The following is an 11,704-nucleotide window of genomic DNA, read 5'->3' as shown; positions in this document are numbered from 1 at the left end:
CACATGTCTTAATTCGATTATGACTTTAGCCGGATTAAGGTAATCAAAAATATCTGTTTACATGGTAGATTCTTAATCAGAGTATTGTCTTAATCGTATTAAAATCGGAGTATTGTTGTCCATGTAAACGTACTCACTGTGTAGTGTAAGTTGTGAAAAAAAATAGTCTTTAATTGCCTTCCTTGTGATCCAAACATATCTAGGCTACATCAGACGTGAGCGCTGTTGCATCATGTAGCGAATCAATTTCTCTTTCAGGTCAGAAGCAGCGCGAATGCTTGAAGTATGTCAGAAATAGAGCAGGACATCAGTTTACTGTCAGGGATTTGTTGTGTCTATCCGTGCCGCATCCAGTGTAGACAGAATCGCCGATTATAAAGGGTTCTGTCGTCTAGTCGTGTTGCGCTGCTCGCACAGTGCTGAGTGGATCCAACAGTGTTGCAACAAATAAATGTGAGTAAAGGTGTTTTTACCAGTATTGCATTGTCTGTTCCAGACCGTTTGATATTTATACGTTTTTAACCCAAATGACCCACAATTTTTTTATGTAAAATCACACTAACATTATAAGTGGACCTCAGAGAACATTATAAAATAATTTTTAAAAAATGCTTTTCATGACCCCTTTAAAAAATTAAGGCAGGCGTGTGCGATATCACGATTTTTGACTCTCCAAATTTTACAGTGGGAAATCAATAAGCCTAAAAACTTGCAATCATTTCTTTTTATTTTGGTATGTTTTTAGTTAATGAAATATATGTATATTGTTCAAATACATCCAAAAATCTTAATGTTTAATCATTACAAAGACAGCACTGTATTTACATAGATATATTCTTATGTTTACAAATGAATATCATACAAGAGAAAATATAATTAACATATTCAGACAACATGAAGTAGACATTAATATAAAGTGAACAGTGAATGATTCCTCAAGGTTGTACTCCAGACTTTATCGCCATGATGTCTCTCTTGATGACAGGACTGCAAGACACACAAAATGGAATGAGGTTCTTGGCTTCATGGAGGATGATTAAAAAAATGCTTTTCAACACATTGGTGGGGGTAATGTTTCATATAACAGATATAGGGAAGACTGGGGAATGGAAGAAATGTAAACAAAGAAAAAGAAAAAAGCTCTAGCTTAAAAAACAGCAGCATAAACGCTCAAACATCAAAATGCTCCGTTTACAGTCAGCCTTGAGTCTGTTGCAGCATTTCTGTACAGCCACGTGATCAATCTGAACAGCATCCACTGGAGGCAATTCCATAGAAAGAAATTCCATATAAATTAATAACTATGTAATTTCTTTCTACTTAAAACACTTGTTCCATGCAGGAACAATGGAGCAAAACACACTGGTAGCTTATGATTCACATTAACCTTCATGAAAGAACCCCAAGGCAGTGCAGGTTTCAGCAAAATGGGAAGGCGATCATTTTTTTTGTGCTAGCTTGACAGTCACTATTAGCACGCAGCAAGACAGAAGCTTGCTATCTTATTATAGGAAACCACAGAAGACAAAGTGAGCAAAGTGTTTTTGTTTTCTGGCTCAAAAAATAGCAAACTAATAAATATAAATGTTGGCAATCTGTCTTGTTGGCACTGGCAGTACAGTTGAATTGTCTTTGTCTGATCAGAAGAATGCCCGTAACAATTGACAAGACAGAGCCACCAGAGAGGACAGGAGGTGTGCAGTAAAATATATTGTGCATTCTGGGAAGCAGGAAGAGGTAGAGGTGGACAAGCAGAAGATTTTGGCCAGCAGAGGGCAGCGGAGTGCAAGCTGTGTGTCACACATACACACCCTCTGGATGAAGGCTGGAGACAAGCGGGTTCTGGAGGCTGCGCGGGTTCCCTAAGATTTGCTTGGCAGTGGTACGAGGGTTGAACTCCAAGATGGAGGAATTTAAATCTGTCATAAACACAAAAAACGACTGTTAAATTTTGCCAGCATCAGTTTTTTGGTTAGGTATAGACAGTTTTCCTTTGAAACCACCAGATCACCAGTATCTTTTCCATTTGGAAGACATCCACAAAAACATGTTATCCCCATGTATAGTAGAAAAGACCTTGTTAACTAGTGGCTTGTGAAAACAGTTTGTAACTTTACACACCTTCATCACTCTGTCCATCAGGCTTGAGGAGAGCAAAATCGATCTCTTCGGTTTGCTGATTGGATTGTGCTGGAGTGACTCCTGTTTGCAGGATGAATTGTTGCAGGTTACACTGGCGTAGCTCCTTATTTAGATCATCCAGTTCCTTGCTTTTAGCCTAAAGGGGAACATAAGAGAGATTTAGTGTTGGGTTGGAACAAAAAGCTGAAGCAGTAACTTTCAAACTGCAATGTTCCTTTATCACACAGTTCTCTTTTCTTGTAATGAAACACCCACACATTTAATCTCTACAATGAGATCTAATGTCCAAGGGATGTGTCTTAAATGCCATTTTTAATACCATTAACATAAATAATTGTTAGATAAAGCCAGTACTGTGGTTCCTGCTCAATTGTCACAGGCATTTTTCTTAACATAAATATGCTGCCTTTGCACCACTAGACGAGTTTTGTTTTTGTTTTTCATAAACCTTTTTTTTAATATTATTATTTCAACCATTAAAGGTGTGACTGGTATTGTTGGTAATGACAGAAACCTGCAGGATGAATGAATAGAGTACTGCCCTTGCTGATGGGAGCGAGACAACAAATGAAGCAATAGTGAGGTAGTGTGTATGGTGCCCTGAGGTTCAGTCAGTCATTGTGAGCGCACAACATGCTTTTGTGTGACTGCAATTAATGTATGTGAGCCAACAACTAGTACAAAGATGTTTTATTTAAGGTATACTGTACAGTCAGCAAGTCATTACCGCAAACTAAACCCTGACAGGGTGATCAGGACTCCGCAATAAGTGGACATTAATGTTGAGCTGAAATCACGTTATAATTCTACCTGCATATAATCAAAGCTTCTGCTAATAAAAAAAAAAGTCCATTACAATGTAGCAACAAGACAAACATGGTAACAGTATTACAGTAATATTAGCACCAAGGTCCTATGAGGTAATTTTCACCATGGTTGATAACTGAGACTCAAGATGGCACAAATTGTGACTGTATGAGCCTGTAGTCTGAGTGTGAGTCATGAAAGTAGCACCGGTTTGAGTAAATGGGTGAGCGGACTGATATACAAACAAAGTTGCCAATATCAAACACTGATTACCGAAATTGAGCAGTCAGGCCATGTAATAGTAAAGCAGATTCGATAGCATTGCATGTAAAATCGCATACTCAGTAGGTAGTAGGTACTAGAATTGATTGAGAACTTACTTCGGGACCATTAAAAAGGTATGTTTACTACATTTTATACTACAGTTCTTCTATATAGTTGCTAATGAATCTGAAGTCTCACACATGCTCAGAAAATGGCTTTACTTCCTTGTTGCAAATTAAGGTGGATATATAGTATGAATGTGTGTAGTTTGAATGAAATCTAGGCATACTACATCTGCCGTGTTGGCTGTGTCATGTGACCTACGGTGTCAGTTGCCCCATTTCACTGTCATTCCTCTCAGTGGCCTCATTGGTAGTAAAGCGTCTACTGAATCTAGAATCTAGAATCTCGGCAGAAGTAGTAGGTTATCCGTGTAATTTTCGCCTACTTTTTTTCAGATGCTATTAGTATGGACATACTACTCTTTTGGCATACTGTTTTTTTATTTACTATATTCTAGGTAAGTAGGCACATTAGACTGCAGTGTATAACTTATTTGTCCTTTTTTGGAGACTGTAGTACTTGCCCACCCAATGAGCCCATTGATTATGCACTTTAAATGTTTAATATGTGAAAATAAATAAATTAATATTAGAAGATTAACCTCTAGTGAAACAATAACGTTATGACAAGGACATAACATTGTGAGTAATAAAAACAAAAATGCAGACCTGCAGTTGTTCTTCTGCCAGCCTTATCTCCTTTTCTATCTCTTCATTTGATGCCTGCAGTTCAGCCCCCTGACGCTGATGGTTGTCCAGTTGTTCTTTCGCTATAACTGCAGATTCTTCAAAACTGGGTCTGGCGTGAAGCACACCATTTCTCTTGGTTTCAAAAAGCAGCTTAATATCTCGCTCTAGATGTTCTGATTGGTTGTCTGTGTCATGCAACCTTCGATTGTGTTTGTCTAGAGTTAAATGGAGTTCGCTTTTTTGCCGTAGCATGTCCTTTTCTCTTTGAACTTCAGACTGAAATTCATTTTCCCAGTGCAGCACATGGGCCAACTCTGACTCGTTCCGCCTTAAAAGCTGCTGTAGGTGGTCCATTTCCTCAAGGAAGTCAGTGGATAGGGTTGGAGGAGGAGCCCGCTCCCAAATGCCCAGCTCTCTCTCTTGAGCCTCCTGCTGTCCCTGCAGAGACTGTAGCTGCCCTTGTTGTCGTAGGATCTGCTGATAAAGTGTGTCTTTGGATGGACCAGCTTGGGCAAGAGACAAGGGCGGAGATGGGGACACCCCTTGTGCTTGGGAGTCTCTGAGTGGTTTTTCAACCTGTTTTACACGGGTTTGGAGTGATGTGAAGGGCCCCAGATTGAAAGTAAGAGCTTTTTTTGGCTCTTTGTGTTTGAGGGGCTCTGGATCTGGAGGTCTGGGTAATTTCGGGGCTCGACCTTGGTCTGAGCCTTCACTGCTTGTGGGACCGGTGCGCCGTAGGATGAATTGCACTTCATTGCCTAATTGGCCCAGTTTAGCCAGGGACTCCAGTGGGCGTTCATTGGCCACAAGCTGCCGTTCCTTATCCCGCAGTTTCTGGATAAGAACATAACGACCAGTTTGCCCTGGAGAGCACATTGAGAGTGAACATTAAAATACAAATGCACTAGCTGTTCAAAGAGCAAAACGGAGAAAGAGAGAGAGTCAATAACTTACCCATAGCCTGGGCAAGGGCAATGACTACATCCTGGCAAGATGTCTCTTCTGATAGGCCGCAGACGACACGTTGAATGCCTTCCACCCACACCTTCAGCTCCATGACTGTAAATCAGTAAGGAGCGTCTCTACATGACAGTGCTCTGCTGAACAGATACAACAATCAAAATGCTGAACAATTACTTACAATATAGAGAATAACTGCACTGATTGTTAAAATGCATAACGATTATCATGCTCTGCTATGATCGAAGGAGAAGTTTTTAAAAAGGCTTGCAAAATGTAAGTATAGAGAAACAGGTGTGGATGTAAAATATCTGAAATTAGAAAGATTTTAATCCAAGACTTATGAAGATGCACAGTCGCTTTATATGATGAACATTTAATGAAGGTACAAACTTTCTTGCTTGATGCACGAGAGCAAACATCATTGGTTCATTGATTACATTTACAATGTCTGTATGAACATTTTGAAGCATCAAAGTTTTGGTTGCATGAACTTTCCATGGAGGGACAGAAATCTATCAAATTTCACTAAAAATATCTTCATTTGTGTTTTGACGGTGAACAAATGTCTTACGGGTTTGGAAAGACCAGGATAAGTAAACAATAACAGAATTTTCATTTTTGGAGCCTTTTTTTAATGAAGTGGCTAAGCAGCCCAGGCCACACTTTAAACTGGGAACATTGCATATTCTGGTCCTTCAGATGTTAAAATTTTAATTTTACTTAAATGTAATAGATCAAACTAAACTCACAAACACTAAAATGAGAGACATAGTCAGTGCAATAATACACTCCAAATGTTTTGGAGTGCTACTTTACAAGTCATATAATGGCAAAGTGTGCCATGGATTAAACCAATGAATGCCATAATGTGTTAAAAACATTGTTAGATAATGTTTTTTTAGACTACATCAAAGATATGTGTTGTGATGAACATTCACATGTCATGAAACTGAAAGAACATGGTTCAAAAGAGTATGATCACTTTTAACCTGACACCACATTTCTCTAGAAGTATGCATGCATGATAAAATGAGGAACATGAGGATTGTATTCAGTTCAACTTCATCCAGACTGTAAATGACTGTAAATGAACCAGGCATTTTTTTTTTTCAGAAGACGTCAGCAATGCAAGCCAATAAACTCCTTCAACCAACACATTATTAAGAAGTCATTGATCAAAAATAAATTAATAATAATAATAATACAATTAAATAAAAAAAATCATCAGAGCTTTTTGGATATCTGCCCTTGAGCATGTTCTGAGAACAGCAATCAGCCCTATTTTGCAAGTTATCATTGAGTTTGATATGTACATTTTAAGGAAGCGCTTATGTTCAAGCTTCGTCTGGCAAATTAACAGGTTAAGACACTGAATCTCTTAAAAAAACTGGCTGTCCTTTTTAAATATGCTCTGTGAGGTGAGTTAGAGAGTGTCTCATGTCCTCAACCTGCACATAATGCTTGACTCCTGAGGAAATCATTAACCAACCTTCACATTCCTGTAAACCTTGAAACTGTGCTCATATGCTCAAAGAATGTGTGTACTATACTCACAGTCACAACACTTCTGCCTGTCAAACTAGATCATTTAATTTGACAAAATGGCAATAACCATAAGAGATACGGGGGAAAGTTAAGACAAATATGTTGACCTGTGTTTGTGTCTCCACAGAACATGGCTCAGGTTTCATGGCTTGCTTTTCATAATGCTATACTAAAACAAATATATCACGTCTTTGGCTTGATTAAGCCACACCTCTGCTAAATGTAATCATTGACTTATTTCAGCACAATGACCTTGACAGATTTAACCTCAATTTTTTTTTCTTAAGATAGCTTTCACACATCAGCTCTAAAATATTAGTAAACAGTGATGTCAGTTATCAGAAATTACTCCGTTTTCTTTATCCCCCCACATAAGGAGAAGTGCATTTTAGTTGAATCCGTTTTTGCTTTTAAAAATGTGACACACTGCACAAAATTAGCTATGCATGCATCCAACACACTCTCATGACATTTCATAACCACTGCACATTTTGGCAAATTGGAGATTAATTTGAGTGATTTTTTTTCCCCGATCTCATTCATATGCTTCTGTATGATTTGCTTACATTCCACTGACATTAGGTTTAGGGTTGGGGTTTTGGGTATAGTGAGTACAAGTTTTACTTTCCTTCTAAAACTTGTACATTTCCATACAAATTTATATGAAATTGCCATCTCATAAAATAGTTACATTTTCTCATAAGATCACAATGTGAGCCACAGCACTGATGAATGGAAAAGAAGGCAAGGTCTCTCAGGCGCTCATGCACAAAAGACACCACAACGGTCTATCTAGTACATGTTTACGTAGAAAATCAATTAAAAAGCAGCACAGGGAGTGGAACACAAAGTTTTGTGTGAACCTGCTCTTACTGTAAACAGTGCAAACTAATGGTGTTATCTTCGTCATAAATATATGACTGGCCCAAACCTGTATGCTCCTATTATATGTGTCATTAACAGTACTGAAAAACATTATATGTGGTGTTAAGTTCTACCGGTGTACAAATACAGCCTTATCATTAGCCTACAATACACTTAAAAAGCTGTGTGGTACAGTACACACAATGAATTAATGCAACGGTAGCCTGTATAGTTTCATTTTTATTACTGCTATACACGGACAATGGTTGTCTGATTCATCAAGCATGTAAACTTGCATCCTTGTGGTAAATGTGGTCCTTATTGTAGCTTCAAAATTCAAATTCATAGTCTCTCTAAGCAATGTTACCCACAGATCTTATTTCACTCAGCTATTCTAAAAACTACACAGGTAAAGTGAAACATGTTCTGTTCACATGTCAATAGTGAGTTCCTCACACAATGCCATTTAAATAGCTGAAGATTTCCACTGCACCATATAGAAGAAAAAAAGTACAATACAAAAAGCAAATAAATAAATATTAACAATATAATATCTTAGCCCAAAACCTATTAAAAAGTGATTACTCAGCAAACTTTGTGAACTTCCTAGCTGTCTGTACTGTAGCAGAACTGATGACACCATCCACCTCCATTAGCAGACCTGCAGTAGATAGTTTAGTCTCTGTTCTCCCATTGTCTTCTAAACACAAATCTGCCATGAAGTGCGGAGACCCATGAAATCAGCCTAGTTTGAAACATTCCATTCCTGGAATTTAAAACCATCAACCTTAAACCAGTCCCATGAGCAGGAACATCAAAGATTCAGTGGTTCTAACTGACTCAACTAACTAGAGTAATCCAATATGTGATGAAATAGAAAACTAGTAATGAACCGGCATCAGGCATTACATTTTAAATCATATTCTAAACATCAATTTCACAATGTTTCTTCTACAGGTAAGTTTGAATTTTCAGTTGTTTGAATATGATGTTTTTGAAGGTGTGAAACGCAAATATGCTTGGGAAAAACATCCCACAATATAATATCTTAGCCCAAAACCTATTAAAAAGTGATTACTCAGCAAACTTTGTGAACTTCCTAGCTGTCTGTACTGTAGCAGAACTGATGACACCATCCACCTCCATTAGCAGACCTGCAGTAGATAGTTTAGTCTCTGTTCTCCCATTGTCTTCTAAACACAAATCTGCCATGAAGTGCGGAGACCCATGAAATCAGCCTAGTTTGAAACATTCCATTCCTGGAATTTAAAACCATCAACCTTAAACCAGTCCCATGAGCAGGAACATCAAAGATTCAGTGGTTCTAACTGACTCAACTAACTAGAGTAATCCAATATGTGATGAAATAGAAAACTAGTAATGAACCGGCATCAGGCATTACATTTTAAATCATATTCTAAACATCAATTTCACAATGTTTCTTCTACAGATAAGTTTGAATTTTCAGTTGTTTGAATATGATGTTTTTGAAGGTGTGAAATGCAAATATGCTTGGGAAAAACATCCCATTTCTCGTGTTTCCCTGTCAACATGGGCTTACAGGAGTACGGCACATGCTACTAGAAACATATGGCAAACTAGAAATACAGGTTTCATGCTCTTCCGGCTGATGATGACAGATGATCCATTGTGGTCATAAGACCTCTACATGTTCGACAGCTGAAGGACCTATGGGGAACCTATTTTTGACCTGAAATGTCATCGGAGAGTTCACCTACACTAAATAAGAGAGCATATGTTGATGGCATTCTCACTCAGTGAACCATGAGAACCAAGAAAAATGTTTAAACCGGCTGAATTCCATTTGTTATGTGAACCAGCCAGAACCAGGCTCAGGGACGTGTCTCACAGGCATTAGGTTTCTTGTGTTAAAGGGGTGAAACTGGCCTGCTTACGTAGAACAGCATATCTAAACCTTCCCCATTGTGTGCAAAAGGAGGAGTGTACTCTCTCCCTCTCCTGTGAGTTCATTGACGACTACAGGTAAATAGTATCGCCAAAGAAAGTCAGATAGCTTTGGTATGCAGCATTACAGGTGCATCAACCTTGCTTTTCCTGCTAAAGAATTCCAGTCGGATTTTATGTAAAAGGAACAGGAAAGTGTAAAAAAGAACTTCCCTATTGAATAAATGAAAATGTAGTGAGAAGTAGGGCTGGGCAAAAAAAAAATCGATTTTTCGATATATCGTTTTTTAAAATGTGGTCGATTCAATATCGATTCTCGAAGACCACAAATCGAATATCGAATCGAAAATCGAAATCGAATCGAATTGGAACATCTGAATCGATACCCAGCCCTAGTGAGAAGTGTAAGCAAAAGTCTGTTACAGGGTTATAATAGTTAACTAACTCTTAAACTAAAACCATAAAAAAACATTTTCGTTACTTGGAATAAAATAAATGTTAACTTCTCACTTTAACTTGATTAGTAAAACTTAATTTAAAAACATTAATAGAAATGACAAAAACACAAAACAAAATCAATAAAACTTTAACTAAATTTAACATGAAAGTGGAAAATCTAATTCAAAATATTAACAAAAAACTATAATAGTATCTCAATGATACTAAAATAACACTACTGTGACAGATGTTATCACTTCTATTTCAGCTCATCTGCTTTTAAAGTTTCCCAGCCTTTTTCATTGTCTGTACCGCAGAGTATCATCAATAATGCTCAAGTACCTCTTCACTGCTCCAAACCATATGAATTGAATGCATTACAAAAAATTAGATGAGATATTGTGAATATGTTTTAACATAACGTTAGGTTTAACATAGCAAAAATCTAGATCTTTCTAAGTACCCATTGGATTATGCATGTTCCTGATTGAGAATCTCTGATTTATTGGAATTTCCACAAAGAATAACCACAAACTCAATGTATGTAGGGAGTGGTCCTCTCTTTCAACCTATCCTCAGAGCGAGACAACCACTCCACTAAATTTACGACATGATTCGTAGCCTTGAGCTGCAGGAACATAAATCAGACTGCTCTTTCTTTCTTTTTTTTCTTTTGTTACACACATTGATTTCATCACTAATGTTTTTCAAACTTGTTTCAAGATCCATAATTTAAACTGCATCGATTAAAATTCACCTTTCTATCCTGCAGGTGGTCGGTTATTTGAAATCAGGCATCTGCCCTCACTGACATAGCTTGTGAACAGCAGTAGATGTGACTGTAGTTTGTTTTGCATATCCAAATAAAGTGACATCGTTTTGTCAGGTGAATGAGATGCAGAATAATTTAAATGGAATTTAATCAGATATTTCCTTCAATGATTTCGGTGAAAGATTGCGGAGAAGAATCTATTCATGTAGATTAGTAATTGATCTCTGTGTAAATAAGAATCTTCAAAACATCAAGGTAAACTAGTTGTGGCCCTGTTTATGTTGGGCTCATGTCACATGAGCATATTGCAAAGATACATGACAGTAGGACCTGTCAACAAAGTATCAAAAAAGAGAAATGATTGTTTTTAATCTGGATGCCTGATTCCAGACTTTGCAAATTATTTATTTCTATTCCTATTTATTTATGAAATTAAACTTTTTGTAGTTTTTTTTGTACTGGTCCAGTCTCTCATACTTTGATCTTATATTTTCAAGGAACAGTTGATCAGAATGGTCAGAAAAACTTGACATCAAAAAAAATTAAAAATAATAATACTACAGCCCCGTTCCCAAACGGATCCTCATTACCACTAAGCATAAATCACAAACACTAAAACTCAACAGAATTGAAAAACCGTAATAATTTACTCAGGCATTTTTACACAGGTCTACGTTTACACAAGTGACAGGATGAGCCAAAGGACCTGAAGGCTGCAGTTTTACTAAGAGAAGCACAGCTTATATCGGACAATCCACACAGTCCAGCCGTCAAGCAAAATACATGATCTGCATTAGCCATGGATAATACACAGTCGAATTATGATGACTAAACCATTATGACTAATTCCCTTCAGGCATTTTTCTTTTCATGAATAAAAGCAGGTTTTGCAAAACCTGGTAACCTCAATTAGTTATTTATTTTTTATTTTAACAGACTTCTTCCATATAGAAATAGTTGACCTATTTACCAGGTTTCTATAAACCATTTTCTACTAATTATAAACTATTTCCTTGCTACTGATTAAAATCAAGGGCATAATCCAAACATAATTTCAACTACTTTTCCCTTGTTAAAGCTGCTTTCCTTTCCAGACAAAATGGAAACACCTGTGTAAAATTTGGCACATTTTATTGTCAAGTCTGTAGCTTAACTAGACAAACCTGCTGGTTAGACAGAAAGTTATATTTACCTTAGAGTTGAAAGCTTGCTTCTGTGTGTCCTCCTTCTT

At 37.2% G+C, this 11,704-nt stretch overlaps 1 protein-coding gene across 4 annotated transcripts in view; it reads right to left on the bottom strand.

Annotated features, from left to right (window-relative positions):
* Nucleotides 1-742: 742 nt before the first annotated feature.
* LOC107757523 (ras association domain-containing protein 7-like) overlaps nucleotides 743-11,704 on the bottom strand; it is a 14,218-nt gene continuing 3,256 nt past the window's right edge. Inside the window, exons 1-6 of one of the 4 annotated variants that reach the window (XM_016575039.1) lie at nucleotides 11,666-11,683; nucleotides 4,920-5,062; nucleotides 3,945-4,828; nucleotides 2,122-2,278; nucleotides 1,812-1,919; nucleotides 743-987 (exon numbers count right to left, since the gene is read on the bottom strand). In XM_016575039.1, the coding sequence (XP_016430525.1) occupies nucleotides 956-987; nucleotides 1,812-1,919; nucleotides 2,122-2,278; nucleotides 3,945-4,828; nucleotides 4,920-5,022 (1,284 nt within the window). In that variant the 5' untranslated portion in view covers nucleotides 5,023-5,062; nucleotides 11,666-11,683 and the 3' untranslated portion in view covers nucleotides 743-955. Of the gene's footprint in view, nucleotides 988-1,811; nucleotides 1,920-2,121; nucleotides 2,279-3,944; nucleotides 4,829-4,919; nucleotides 5,066-11,665; nucleotides 11,684-11,704 lie in introns of those variants that run through there. The other 3 variants (XM_016575021.1, XM_016575030.1, XM_016575048.1) reach the window with 3 other exon arrangements.

Source organism: Sinocyclocheilus rhinocerous, unplaced genomic scaffold (assembly GCF_001515625.1).
Source record: "Sinocyclocheilus rhinocerous isolate Xijiao unplaced genomic scaffold, SAMN03320098_v1.1 scaffold252, whole genome shotgun sequence".
In the NCBI taxonomy this organism is placed as follows: Eukaryota; Metazoa; Chordata; class Actinopteri; order Cypriniformes; family Cyprinidae; genus Sinocyclocheilus; species Sinocyclocheilus rhinocerous.
The sequence above is the reverse complement of the archived record's forward strand: the minus strand, read 5'-3'. Positions and strand labels throughout refer to the sequence as shown.